The 15,667-nt window shown below is 39.3% G+C and overlaps 1 protein-coding gene across 1 annotated transcript in view; it reads right to left on the bottom strand.

The window, feature by feature from the left end:
• The window catches only part of LAMC1 (laminin subunit gamma 1), a 156,769-nt gene that overhangs the window by 60,767 nt on the left and 80,335 nt on the right, over positions 1-15,667 (bottom strand). Inside the window, exons 2-3 of the mRNA XM_058178256.1 lie at positions 10,984-11,288; positions 380-510 (exon numbers count right to left, since the gene is read on the bottom strand). Of these exons, the coding sequence (XP_058034239.1) occupies positions 380-510; positions 10,984-11,288 (436 nt within the window). The remainder of the gene's footprint in view (positions 1-379; positions 511-10,983; positions 11,289-15,667) is intronic.

The following is a 15,667-nucleotide window of genomic DNA, read 5'->3' as shown; positions in this document are numbered from 1 at the left end:
TGTAGCAGCTAAAACAAGACATTTATTTTCATAAGCATCCAAACTGAGATGAAATTTAATATGAATAAAGTGCAAAGACGCCTTATTGATACAGAAATAATTTCTGGATCAGTTAAATATTAATTTAAAGCTACAGTAACATGTTTATTATATCAAATTTTTTTTAAAATGAACATGCATTTTAAAAAAACCTGTCTCAGAGAGAGGCTGAAATTACACCAAAGCCCTAAAATAGTGTTTTTCAACCTCAGCAATTTTTAGATGTGTGGATTTTAACTCCCAGAAAACCCTATCCTGCATGAGAGTTTGAGAAAGACTGCCCTAAGCAAGCAATTATTTAAGCTATTAGAAAGAGAATCACTTGGGATTTATTACTTACCGGCCACCCACAGCAAAATCAGAAATTGCATAATAATAGGATTTGAGAACCTTGGGGTCATTAAATACTTCATCTCCAAAGGTATTCAGGCGATTGAGGCTTACTCTGATATCTGTAGCTGTGACCCACTCCTACAAGAGAAAATGGAAGTTAAACCACATAATCTAAAGCAGTTATGACCGAGAAAACCACAGGAAAAGCTTAATACACACAAAAGCCACTGCTTTCCAAACATGAAGAAACAAAGATCATTTAAATCATTCTTTCTCAACCTCACTAACTTCTAAGTTGTGTATACTGTCATACATCTTAAAGTTGCTGAGGTTAAGTAACATTGATTTAAAGGAAGTGGGAGGAAAAAAAATTAAGAGCCACAAATATAGGGTAGTGGTGGAGAAGAGATGGAAAAGAAACTAAAACCTGGGTTAGAATGAGGAAGAAAAGGAAACTTACTAAAGAAAAAACAGAAAGATCTTTCTGAATAGAATTTAAAAATACTAGACTAATTCCTTTTTAGTAAAAGATACTATTGGAGAACCCAACTTTACATGACATCACCTACAGCCAAAAAATAATGATAACTTTTCCCCAATTTGCCATGAAAAACCTTATTTTTAGGACTATAAGATGCACCAGTGTATAAGATGCACCAAGATTTTGAAGAGGTAAGAAAAAAAAAGGTTTTTGCCCTCCCCAGTCCCCAGGAGCACTCTGCAGGCACCCCACACCCTCTGCGCGCCCCGTTTTTGTGAAAAAAGGGGACGTGCAGAGGTTGAGGCCTGCAGAGTGCTCCTGAGAACTGGGGGAGGACAAAAATATCCCCATTTTTGCGAAAAACGGGCGAAAAATGGAGGCATTTTTGCCCTCCCCAGTCCCCAGGAGCACTCTGCAGGCCTACCAAACCCTCTGTGCACCCTGTTTTTGCGAAAAATAGGCCCATTCGCAAAAATGGGATGAGCAGGGTGGGGCTTCGGGGGACCAAAAATGGCTGCATTCGGTGTATAAGACACACCAACATTTTCACCCTCTTTTTTGGGGGGAGGGGGAGTGCATTTTATATTCTGAAAAATATGGTAGATTAAAACTGAAATAAGCAAATAGCATGCAACATTCTTTATTCTATAGTCCCTAGAGCAGATGCTTTGCTTTTGATGTACCGTATTGTATAAATTAAGATGTTTGTTTACTTAATTAGGAAACAATGCAAAATTAAGTCCATAATCAAACACATGGTCCATGGTTCTCATCAGTTTTTCTAATAGGGCTCTTGGGTTAAACACTTACTTAAATAAAAAAGTATCATCTCTTCTGACCAATGATATAACTAACAAAAAAACAGATATCCCTTTTTTGTGTCTGTGTGAGATCTTAAATGCAAGCAATAGCCATTTTTATTGTCTTCCTGCTGGTTTCCAAATCTCTAGTGCATAATTGAGCATCTTCAATAATCAGTGCATCTTCCAAAATAAAGGTAATATTGCATATGAAATAAGGTTTGTTCAAAAGAAAGTCATCGCATGAGACCACATCACTCAAACTTTTGCTGTAATTTATCAGATCTCCAACCATTATCCAGACTATCAATTCCTTCATACAAATTCAACCCTGAGCTACAAATATTCTCCTTTATTAGTACAAGTTGCATAAATATACAATGCACTGTAAATACTCTTTAATAATTTTAAATCCATACAAGTACGGCACGTAGATGTCAGAATCCAAACTTTCACTGACATTCAAGTATCCCTCAATTTTTGAATATGAGTTCAGTGCAAATCTAATAATTGTTTATTAATTACTATTTATAATTATTTTCTAAAGCTTATGATACCCGCTTCCCTGTTATACTATTATTGCAAGGATTCTAAAATACTTAGTGCTGTCAGCCAACAACCACTCTGTTTACTATATGAAATGTTTCTATATACACACAGACACATAAAGAGACAAAGACACCCAAGCCTAAAACTGCTATTTTGAAATATCATGTAACATGAATTAATTCATCAGAAATGCATGCTATGTGTGTGGGAGGAAACATGTCTACACATTTTTGGAAAAATTATTTTCAGTGAAGATTTGAGATATTATCTGGACTTTAAAGGATTAACAGCAGAAAGATCAATTGGACTCTGTACTTAACAAAATGGAAAGCCTCTGCATATTTGGAATATTAGAACATCTTGAAAGGTTGACTTGCCATCAATTTTGAAAACATGATTGTGACAGTATGTATATACCAAATTTTCTATGCTCAAAACCCAATTTTGTCCGCTTTTCACTTTCTGGGGAAAATCAAATAAGGGACACGTGGTTTCTATGAAATAAAAGGAAGAGGAAATCATTAGCTTGTACAGTGTTAATTTTTATAATTTACAAGCTGGGCATCAGAAGGCATAGCACAGATCCCCTGAGCTCCAAACAATTACTTAGAAGTAATTGCCCAGCTAGACTTCCGCTTGGCGCCACCTTTCTCGCTGGGTGCTAATTTATGGCACTCCGCACTGGATATTGTAAAAGCCGGTGTAAATAGCTTCGAACAGCTGTTCCCGACTTAATTTTCCCTCTCTGGTTGAGAGAGCAGGGGAAAGAGCAAGGGGGGAGAGAGGTAGATTCCCCTAGGGGCTTTGTTTTTGTTATTCAAAGTCCCGAACGGGTCGAATCCCTTTGAATTCCTTCTACACTCCATTATCCAGCGCGTCTCTTGCAACAGCAGGAGAAGAGGAAGGTGTCCAAGTTCTGCTAACAATTGATTTCTTTTTGTGGATTTCTATAAGCAGGCGGAAGGAGCATGAGTGAACAATTATTGGTTTGCAAGTACTGTTGATTTCCTGACTTCCTCCTTTTTTAAAGAGAGAAAAATTATTATTTTTTCCTTCTCTTAAAATGGTGTTTTAGACTCTGCAAATAGATCAGCCTTGCTGCGAAATCAAAACTGAATGGAGACTTCATCATATTGTGTTGGATTCTGGATTGTTGGATTATATTACGTTGTTTAAGTATTTCATAAGGGGATTTTCAGTAAGAACTTTGCCATGAAGGTTTTTTCAGAAGAATGGATTCGTGACTTTATACAGGATTACACAGAAAGAATGTATTTAATTATTCAAAAATACGAACTCAAACAGGACTTAAATGCAATGGATGAGATACAAATAAAAATGGATAAATATGAAGATATGATCCTGAATAAACAAGTTGATGTAAAGAAGTTTCCTTTAAATAGTTTGGATGAAATGTCAGAATTTGTGCTACAGGAGGCTGTCTCCCGAACTGAAAAAATTTACAGGCTTAATGCTTTTCAAGAATTCTTTCTTTGGATTGATGGAATATATGGTAGTAATTTGTGGATTTTTGAACATAAGGATTTATTAGGTAATATTGTGACTGACTTTTCAAAAGGAGAAATGAAGGAAAGACAGAGATTAATGCATCAAAAAAAATGGCAAGAGACAAAAGTATTATCCTTTGAATTATTAACAGACAAAAATATTACTGTCCCTGAAAGACAAGTGAGGAAGATCTGGAAGAAATGGGTTGATTATATGTTTTATATCTATTATAAAAGACTAGGTATTTGGATTTATACTGGATTTTGACGAGGATGGACTAAATTTGAATAGCTACTGTAATTTTTGGTATTGAAATTTTATAATGAGTTGTATTGTATTTTGAATAGAATAATTTTGAAAGAGTTTATGTAAGAAAGACCTGGGGGAAAAATTATATGGTTATAGAAGCTATAAGGGAGATATTCTTTGAATTGGATTGGATTTTTATGTTTTAGTTGGTTTTAAATACTTTAGGATTAATTTGTTTTATTGATTTACATATTTTGTTATTCTTAATTGTTAATTTTTTTATTTTATTTTTTTATGTTTTTCTTGAAGGATTTTGGTTGTGTTAGGAGGAAGTCAGAGTTAGAGAGGGAAAATTGGTATAATAGTTTTGGGGGAAAATCTTCTTAGCATATATTTGTTTTATTTTTATCTATACCTTGTGCTTCATCCGGGAAGTCAGGGGGGAGGGGGGAGGGATTAGTGAAGGGAGGGGGGTTGGGGGGGAAAGGGGAAAAAAAAATTTTTTTGTAAAACGTTTTGAATAAAAAGAAGTAATTGCCCAGCTCAACAAGCAGAATCTTCAAATTTAGGTGGCTCATGCTTCAAAATTTTCCTCTAAAGTTGCATTGATATAAAAGTGAAAAGTGGATCACCAATTTAAGTTATGTTAATATTATCATCATGCAAGTCTGAAGCTTGTGAACACACTGGATTATTTGAATATGGGATCTCACATCCTATAAAGTGGACTTCAGACTAACTGGGAGATATAGAGAGAAATCACAGGCTCAAGCCCGCTCAGTGATATTCACTTTTTTTCATTCTATGCAAAATGAATGGTTTTCTGGAAATCCCATGAAGGCACATATTTTATAGCAGTGATATGGACATTCCAAAGCTATCCTTGAAGAGACTTTAATTCTTGTTAGAAACTATTTTCTGCAACATCTTCTTGTTGAAAGATGCTTCAGTGGAGGTGCAGGAACTAAGCTGGTAGAGTTTAATAAGGGAGAACATGGAGGACCATGTGACAGCCTCTGATGTTTCCCAGAGTCTGTTAAAGGAGACAGAGATGGTTGGGTTTCTAGTGGAACAGGACAAAATTTCCCATGGAGCATGCTTATTTTCTGTCTCTTAAAGGAATACAGGTGTTGTTCTTCCTGGTGACCATGAAAGGAAAGGCTCTGCAGCCCAAATGATGCTACAAAAAGGAACTAGGAGACAGTCTAAGATTCAAAACTCCCCTATTGTCTTTCAGTAGATATTGATGGCTTTAATGATGTTGCAGTTGAACCAATTCTTTTCTCATTAGATTTTAGGGTGAGGGCAGAAGGAAGGATTGACTTTTACCTTGGAGATGTCATAGACTAATATTGCTGTTGAAATCTCTGGCATAATCCATTGAACTAAGCTTTGGACCAGGGTGAAATACTCCTGGTTCGGACTAGATCGGCTGATCTGGTAGCGATGGTGGAAGGTGGTTCAGAGAACCGGTAGCAAAAATCCTGGGCCCCCGCCCATGCCCACCCAATCGCCCAGTTACCCAGTTGCCCGCTTGCCATTTCTTTTTAAAAACGCTTTTAAAAGGTAAAAAAAGGATCTGACGATCACAGCTGAGCCGCACGATCGTCAGAGAGTTTTTTTACTTTTAAAAGCATTTTTTACAACCTATTTGGCTGAATAGGTTGTAAAAAAAATTCTTTTAAAAGTAAAAAAAAGATTGCAAGCCACAGCTGAGCCACGCGATCATCAGAGCGGGTTTTTTTACTTTTAAAAGCATTATTTTACAACCTATTTGGCTGAATAGGTTGTAAAAAAATGCTTTCAAAAGGTAAAAAAAGGCTCTGACAATCACAGCTGAGCTGCCTGATCGTCAGAGCATTTTTTTACTTTTAAAAACATTTTGTTTACAACCTATTCTCCAGAATAGGTTGTAAAAAAAGGCTTTTAAAAGGTAAAAAAAAGATTGCCACAGCTGATCACCACCCCATGCGCTGTTCTACTTATGCCATACCTCATTTTGGTGTACACTGCGTGCGCGCGCACCTCACATTTGGTGCGTGGTATGCACTGCACATGCACACATGCAGGCGCATTCAGCAAACTGGTAGTAAACCGGTTCAGATTTCACCACTGCTTTGGACCCTACAAGATTGATGTAATGTGGGGTTTATGTAGACAAATCCCATTAGTCTCTGCCATATACGGAGGATGAGACAGTCATTATCCTTTTGCACCTCCTTTGGTAGGCTGGAGATGACCTGGTTCATATGACTTGGATTGAGTTTTCTGTCATCCATTCCAGTTTGATCTGAGTCATTTATAGTTGTTAGTTCAGTTAGGTAGTCCAGAGAACAAGCTCTACCTTTATTATAAGATTATGTTAACAGAATTTTGCAAGACTTCCCTACTCCTCTCCCCTAAATCTAGCGAGAGTTGTATTTCACATCCTCTCTCCTTCTCTAAGTTAACTTTTACATGTCAGTTGTCCAGTCTACATCTCTCCCTCCTGCCTCCCAACATCTTTCCTACATATCATTATAGTGGTCCAGGAGCACCACTCAGGTAACCCCGAGGACATAGATAAACCTTCAAGTGCTTCAATGACCCTCTAAAACAGGGGTGCTAAAGTTGCAGTGTCACATTGTCACCACATGATGTATCACGACTTTCCCCTTTTCGCTAAGTCAGGGGTGGGCATGGCCAGCGTGTGACAAATTTGGACAGCAAGTTTGACACCCCTGCTCTAAAAGGATGTAAATTACCAGTTGTCTGCAAGGAATATAAATCCTTCCATTCCCCCACTATCCTGTCAGAGCTGAAGAAGCTTCTTGGATGAGAAGCTAAACGGATTCAATAGACAAAATAAGAAAGTCCAGTTGCCTCCTGAAAAAGCACCTTTGGGATAAGGAATGAGTGATATAACTTGACCTTTTGCTTTTTTCTTTTCTTGGTTAAATTATGGCTTTCTTTTATCCTTAGTCTCAATTAAGAAATCCAGTTTGCTTCCCTTGAATGCCCTTAATATTACCAATTTCGATTTCAAGTCCACATTCTAATTCTTCAGGCAGAGTTCCTTCTAGTGGCCATATTGGCCACCAAGCTTCTAACTGAGAAATGGGCACTCTCTGGGATAGTATCAATAGAAGTCTGGGATAGTGTCAATAGAAGTCTTGATCAGTTTGTTGATTATATTATCAAGCTCTTGACGTTCAGGGCAAGCTAATTGGCCTACAGAGTGGAAAAGCTGGCAAAGATATGTCAATGAAAATCTTAATGGCTAGGGCTGTGACTTTGTCAATCTTGTGAGTCACAATCTTCCTGGATTTATTTTATTTATTTATTTATTTTATTTTATTAAATTTCTATACCGCCCTTCTCCCGAAGGACTCAGGGTGGTGTACAGCCAAAATAAAACACAGAATATATACAATTAAAAGAATTTAAAATGAACTATTAATATGCGGCCGATAATTAAAACATTTAAAAAATTTAAAATATTATTAAAACCCCAATTTAAAAACAACTATTTATGCCAGTCCTGCTTGAATGAATAAATATGTTTTAAGCTCACGACGAAAGGTCCGAAGATCAGACACTTGACGTAAGCCATGGGGGAGTTCGTTCCAGAGTGTTGGTGCTCCCACAGAGAAGGCCCTACTCCTGGGGGCCGCCAGCCGACATTGTTTGGCGGACGGCACCCTGAGAAGGCCCTCTCTGTGAGAGCGTATGGGTTGGTGGGAGGCATAAGGTAGCAGCAGGCGGTCTCGTAAGTACCCGGGTCCTAAGCCATGGAGCGCTTTAAAGGTGGTAACCAGAATCTTGAAGCGCACCCGAAAGACTACAGGAAGCCAGTGCAGACTACGGAGCAGTGGTGTTACATGGGAGCCACGAACGGCTCCCGTTACCACTCGCGCAGCTGCATTCTGGACTAACTGCAGCCTCCGGTGCACCTCAAGGGCAGCCCCATGTAGAGAGCATTGCAATAATCCAGCCGAGACGTAACCAGAGCGTGAGTGACCGTGCATAAGGCATCCCGGTCAAGGAAGGGACGCAACTGGCGAACCAAGCGAACTTGGTAAAAGGCCCTCCTGGTGACGGCCGCCAGATGTTCATCAAAGGACAGCCGACCATCCAGGAGGACGCCCAAGTTGCGAACCACCTCCTTTGGGGCCACTAACTGCTTCAACAGTCAGCTGCAGGTGCAGCTGACTGTACCGGGGTGCCGGCATCCACAGCCACTCCGTCTTGGAGGGATTGAGCTTGAGTCTGTTTCTCCCCATCCAGACCCGTACGGCTTCCAGGCACCAGGACAGCACTTCGACCGCTTCGTTGGGGTGGTCCGGGGTGGAAAAGTACAGCTGAGTATCATCAGCGTACAGATGATAGCTCACCCCGAAACCACTGATGACCTCACCCAGCGGCTTCATGTAGATGTTGAACAGGGTAGGTGAGAGAATCAACCCCTGCGGTACCCCACAAGTGAGGCACCTCGAGGACGACCTCTGCCCCCCTGTCAACACCGTCTGCGACCGGTCGGAGAGATAGGAGGAGAACCACCGATAAACGGTGCCTCCCACTCCCAACCCCTCCAACCGGCACAGCAAGATACCATGGTCGATGGTATCAAAAGCCGCTGAGAGGTCTAATAGGACCAAGGCAGAGGAAAAACCCCTGTCCCTGGCCCTCCAGAGGTCATCCACCAACGCGACCAAAGCCGTCTCCGTGCTGTAACCGGGTCGGAAGCCGGACTAGAACGGGTCTAGATAGACAGCTACCACACTCTCTACAACCTTCGCTAAAAAGCGAAGCGGACTGGATTGCATCTTGCCTATCAATACAGAATCATCTACTAAGCAAATGTAAAGATGGCTGCCATTATTTTTGCAAACTATTTTGGCACCATTTTGCAGCTAACAAAGCTCAACCATTATATTCCCAGTCACAAATGTTTTGCAGTTCCATTTGTTTGTAAGCATATATGCAAAAGCAAACAGCTTAACTGTAGAGCAACCTTCCTCAATGGGTGCCTTCCACACATGGATGGGGATTATGGTTCTTCTGCAAGGTGCAATGGGGAGGCTGATTCAGTGCGTCATTTAGTGGACATTTAACCAAGCTGGGTGGGCTTCCAACCTCAGATCCTCATATGGGTTTTTTTGCTCCATGTTTCTCTAATTTTTTTCAGCTCCATGTCTCTTTATCTTGGGCAAAACAAAAAATTATGTTTGCTTGAGGCAAGGATTGCCACATATAAGGGAGAGGAAAACAGCATGGAAGCATGGTGCAAAGAACTATCAGTCACTGTCTAGAATTACACTGGAGCCATCTCACTACCTTCATTATAAAATAAATAAATAAATAAAATTATAATCAAGTTATATCCCTGTGAGGATACTGTGGAATTTAGCTCTGTGCCACACCTTCCCTGCCCTCTGTTCCAAACCATCTGGAATGCTTCCCGATTCTCAATCCAAAAATTGGGGGAGAAAATAAAAGAATTTAAATAGATAGATAAGCTTTTCCACAAATATACAATGTCCAAAATACACTGTAAATACAACAGGTTACATTGTGTGCTGTGTTGATGTATAATTTTTATTCCTTGCTCAGTCTCGTTATCTTTGCCATGGTTCATTTGCTAGCCAATGCAAGCTTAAGACACCGTTGTTCCAAATGGATATCCAGCTTGAACTTCTGCTATTTCTCAGAACGAAAAACAACTATTGTAACATGCTTTTAGTAAAACTGAAAAATCACTCCATAACAGCATTCGTGTTCACAGTATCTCACACTCTTCCTGTTCATTTCATGTAGAATAGATTTAAAATTATGTTAACAATAACTTGAAAAGGAAGTTAATGGATCCCATGAGAGAAAACAAACATCATAACAATTCAGTGCAAAAAATTTTTCCCTTAAAAGGGAAATTCTGGTTTTCTCATTAGAGGTGTGAATCATTATTAAATTTAACTAGCTAGATGTTGGCACTGGTTTTCTCCCACCAAAATGCTAGAAATTGGACTATGGACCAGAGGAGCAATCAAAACATTACTAGACTTTTACTATACTTGTTCTGAATTCAGTATACACATAAATATACGCACTCACTGCCTAGTACAAGTAAGGAATTGTGACCTCTAGCCCAGACTGGTCTGTTCGTAATCCAAAATCTTTTGTTAAATGTTAAAAGTTGCTTTACAAAAACTTCTGAAGGCAGCATTCTTTATACTTTTCTTGCCTACCTGCATATGCGCACATTCTTCCCCATTGACACAAATAGCCTCTCCACTCTTTATACACATACTCTTGTATGAATGTATGTCATATAGCAAATGCTGAAGTCATTAAGCGAATGCTGTGGTCATTAAATGAACCCTTTATTTGATCTGGGGAATTTTTGTTGGAGAGCAACAAGTAAATGTCAGTAAATTGTGATCACATGACTGTGAGGTTCTGCAAATGTCTGTAAATATGGGCTAGTTACCGAGTGTCCAGAATGTGGTCATGTGACTGTGGAAAGATGTGGGGAGGCACTAGAACTACAAATCTGGGTCATAAGTAATTTTTCGGAGGTGTCTCTTTTAAATTGAGGACCTGACTGAATAAATAGGAACCTGCACATAAGAGAGAAGGAAGTTAATGCTTCCTCCTCCATCTTATTTCCTCCCTATGTACAGTATATTATCTTTGTCATTATCTTGACATCACCATGTCAAGTAGATTTTGGGAAAGGATTTATAGAGAGGGATGGCAAGGAAGTATGATCCCCCTCCTTGCATTCCTAATCTAAGCCATGAAAGTTGGCAAAAATGGGGAGAAAGTGAGTTTGTGGGTGTTACTAAAGATCTCTTGATATTATCCCCTGGCTGACGACGTATTAACTAAGCAAGCCAATAGTCTATATAGGGCCCAGTCTGAAAAGAATGAAAGAGGTCAGGTTCCCTAGGAAAAAAGAGAATGACAAGATTTTGGAATGACATGAAAATTAAGAAATGAAACACGTCAGTCTTAGTCTTTGATCCGGATTCCAAGTTTTCTTACCTGCAAGACAGGACTGTTATCAAAGTTATAAGCACTGGGCCTTCCCTCCAGTGTTGAGAAGGCCACATTGCCACCTGTCAGTGGTGAGATGTCACTGAACTCATCTGTGCAAACAGCCTGCTGTTCATCTTCCCAACTCTTGACAAAACCTCGATTGGGTTTGTGATATGTTTTCTCACAGGAGCCACTGTAATATTGGTAGGGCACCCATGGACCATCTTCCCGAGTGCGCTTGTAAATGGCAAAGCTCTCTGGACGGCTGGTATGGAACTTTAGGCGTACATAGGTGATATCAAAGGCCTTTCCTACAAAGGAGAAAACAAAAAACATATTGGCAACGCAGTGAAAGCTGTTAAGTTATTTTTGCTTGATTGTAATTTGTGGTTTTGTTGTAAATTTTACTATTGTTAATTTGCCCTCCTCTTTTTTTTATTGCTATTATCTTGGAAGCCTTACAGGCAAAGAAGCAATTTGAACATTTTGAAAATAAAGCAAGCAGGCAAGCACAAATGTTGTAGTACCTAAACAAGAATGGGTATTTTTTGCACTGCATTTTTAAAAAAACTTTTGGTGTATTTATGCAGGCTGGGAGCCCCTCAGCTGGAAATCCTTGTTCAAGCTTCATTTCAATCTTAAATTGTAAATTGCCCTAGAAGTCTGACTAATCTATCAGTTTTATATCTGTATATCTCGTGGGCTTGATATTTATTTATTTTAAGCAGGCACTGTAAAAAACTGTCAAGATAATATTTGTGAACACTTTGATTACTTTATTTAAATGCTACTTTTTCCCCAGTTCACTATAAAGGGGAAAAAAGAAGGTTACCACAAACTCAACTCCTGAATAAGTAAACTCAATGCTGCTGACATTAGAAGAATTAAATTTACTCTCCTCTAATATATATCCTCCATAGGAGGTAATATACTGTACTCCAGGGGTGTCCAAACTTGGTCCCTTTAAGACTTTTGGACTTCAACTCCCAGAGTCCCTCAGCCAGCAAAGCTGGCTGAGGAACTCTGGGAGTTGAAGTCCAAAAGTCTTAAAGGGACCAAGTTTGGACACCCCTGCTGTACTCCCTCTTTCACTTTCCCCCCAGTCTATACGATATGAAAAATGCTGAAGCTGAGCCAGAGAAATAGTGCAATCAGCCTCCTGGTGTTCCAATTGGCATCTCAGCGACTTCCTCATTTCATGTCATTGTATTGAAGGGATCAAGGAAATATTTTAACAAGCTAATAACTAACTATTCTAGGAAGGAAAAAGCAGAGGAAGCTCCTTTGACATTATGTCTTCGTGGATAATGAAATAAATAATAGCATGGGTTTACAAGCCTTATTAAGACATAAAATATGAGTATGCACCCCACTCCTTTCCCATAGTGAGGTAAAAAATTTCCATTGCCACCACTCTGGATTCTTTCAGTTGCTGGCGTATCTCCAAATATAGCTAATAAATGTCACATAAACTATTATGAGAGAATCTCTTTCCAGGGAATGTGCGTCACTTCAAAACTTCTCTTTTATCAAATGGTTTGTTCAACGTTCTTCTTCTGATAAACTTTCCTGTATATTGTGTAACAAATCCCAGAACTATGAAGATTATTCAAGAAGTAACCTGGCATTCCTCAGCTGTTTGAGATTTACAGCTCCTGCAATCATTGATCACTAGCAAAACCGACTAGTACAAATAAGAATTGCACTCCCAAGTATCTGCATTCCCTTCTTCTAAGTTTTTCTGAAATTCCTGCAAGCCTCCAAAATTACAACTATTACTCCACAGAGTTTAAAAGTTGTCTGAAATTTCCACCTACTGTTTTGTAATTTTTTTAAAAAATGTTCTTACTTGACCAAATGTAGACGATTTTTACCTAATATAAGAAATCAGAAGAAAAGCTCTTTTTACAGCCTATTCTAGGACAAATGCTGCCTTAATGTAAAATCGTCACTCACATGAACAGAGAATGTTTGTACAAGGGGGGTTGTCAACTTTTTATATCTTAAAAATCATCAGTCATTCTGTCAAATATTTCTGGGGTCCATCACAAACAAAACATAAAGTTCTTTCCCAGAAAGCAGCGGTGAAATCTGCCCAGATCTATCCGATTCGCGCATCTTGTTTTTGACCCTCTGCGTATGCACAGAAGAGGTGCGCACGCGCTCACATCCCCAAACTGGTAACTAAGGTAAGTGTATTTCACCGCTGCCAGAAAGTATATTTGCATGTTTACAAACATTTTAAAATACCAAAACATTGTATTTAATGTTTCTAGTAAATTTCAAAGACACAAAGCTTCAGTGATTTAACCTGGATTCCACTTGTGATTGGTTACAGAAACAGAAACAGAAACACCTCAAACTGGGTGCTCTTCAAGATGTTAATGCTAAATATAGAATTCTCCAGTTAACATGACCACTGCGGGAAATTTTGGAAATCAAAAGACCATGCCTCAGGAGAATGCTATGATTTGGAAAAACTCATGTTAGGATATACTCTATTCTTATTTGGTTATGCGAGAATATTTTCACAAACTGTTTAATGGACAGCATATCCAGCTTTGACTGGTCCACATTCAGACTAAGATTTGTATTTTGCCAAGAATGGACCAAATACACATCAAAATTTGAACACTTATTCCATATACTTTGTTTCCCCGAAACTAAGACCTCTCCAGATAATAAGCTCAATCAGGCTTTTGAATGCATATGCTAAAATAAGCCCTCCCCCGACAAGAAGGCCTTTGAAGCACTTGCGCAGCCGGTCCCCATTTCCTCAGGAGGGGGGAACATGCCCCATGTGCCCCAGCCATCCATGTGGAATGGCCTCGCGGAGGCCACTCCCGCAAACACCAGCAAACCCAGTGGCATGGCCGGGCTGACGGCATGGTGGAGAGTCCTGGGAAGCATGGCTGGAAGTGCATGCATGGCTGCAAGGGCAAACAGCTGACAAGTGGCTGTGTTGTGCTGCTGCCAGAAGTCCCGTCGCCGCCAACACCTCCCTGTTCTTTGCGCTGGCCGCACACCTCATTGCCTGCCAATGCTGCTCGTGGCCAGACCCAGACAGGAGAGTGGCCTGCTGATGAGCGGTTGGCCGGCGCTGTCTGACATGTCCCACCACCACAGCCTTGCTTGTCGTTGGACTCGTCAGCTCTGATGGTTGCAGCTTTGGGCCCCCCACCCCAGGTATGGTGAGCTCGCTCCTCCTGCACCTCAAAAAAATAAGACCTCGCCAAAAATAAGGCCAAGTGCTTACTTCGGGGGGGTCAAAGAAAAATAAGACCCTGTCTTATTTTCGGGGAAACACAGGTATATCTATCCCTGATGGAGATGTTTCACAAGATGAATTAATTATAATCGGTGGAATAACAGAATTTTTTTTTTAAAAAAAAAGATAAAAGTTTCTTTTGTCCAGTCATATCTATAGGGGGCGATACTCATCTCGTTTCTTAGTTGAGGGAGCCAGCATGGTATAAAGATGCTTCAGTGGTCACGAGGCCAGCATTGCTATATGGTGAGGTGCACAGAACACTATTACCTTCCCATTAAAGTAGTACCTATTTTACAGTAGTGGCCAAAATTGTGGAAACCTTTTGGGAAAAATGTATTTTTGAGGTTTGATGGCTAATAACATCACTTTTTTTTTGGAGTAGTACCATAAAACTATATATCAATGGAAAGATAATTTAATCAAGAATGTAATGCTTTTCAACCTTTGTTTGAGAGATAAAAGTCACTTTTTTGTGTGGAATTCTAGATTTTAGGCCAAATTCCTGCAGTCTGTACTGAACAGTCCTTGCACTCAACTTCACATTGTATTGCGTCATTTCATCTTGTATACACCCAGATGGTTTTCTTCTATCACAGTCTCTTAATTCTTCTATCATCACTTGCTGTTGTGCACCTTTCCCTGCCTTTACCAGTGTGGTTTTGTAGTGACTGAGTCTCCTTATACCTCTTCAAAAACTTAGAAATGCCACCTTTGGTTAAATTTCCACCAATTTTTCTTCTAATTTCTTCATAACTATAGCCTTGTTCACTTAATAATACTATTTTATATTGCTTTCTGGGTGACCAGTCAACTCTTTGCACCATTACTTTAATTTTATTATGTTTTACAAGCTCACTAGATGAAAGAACATAAAAAAAAAACCAACCAACTTGATAGCGATCACATAACACAGAGACAAATGTCCTTCTCTCAGCTTCAATACATGACATCAATAACTGAATCCTGTTATCTGATTGGCTCATTGCCAAAACAAGATGACACCTGATTGGCTCTCTAAACACTCATGCTCATTGGCTAAAATCAGATGAAGGAAAGCTATTTGATATTAATCTAAGCAAGTTGTGCTTCCTTTTTCTGGTTATTTGGCTATAACATTTCATAGAATACAGATAATTGAACAAACTTTATTGCATTACATTCTTGATTAAATTATATTTCCATTGATATATAATTTTATGGTACTACTCCCCAAAAAAGGTGGTGTTATTAGCCATCAAACCTCAAAAATACACTTTTCCCAAAAGGTTTCCACAATTTTGGCCACTGCTGTATAAAGATATTAAGCAATCAAACCTTTGGAAGTTGTAATTGGATAATGGGGAAAAAATTAAACGTACGTGCAGGTATACAGTACTTTTACTCTCATACACTCACATAAGTGCACCCTTGACATATTTA

Source organism: Ahaetulla prasina, chromosome 3 (assembly GCF_028640845.1).
Source record: "Ahaetulla prasina isolate Xishuangbanna chromosome 3, ASM2864084v1, whole genome shotgun sequence".
Classification (NCBI taxonomy): domain Eukaryota; kingdom Metazoa; phylum Chordata; class Lepidosauria; order Squamata; family Colubridae; genus Ahaetulla; species Ahaetulla prasina.
Note: the sequence above shows the minus strand (reverse complement) of the source record. Positions and strands in the feature narration are given on the sequence as shown.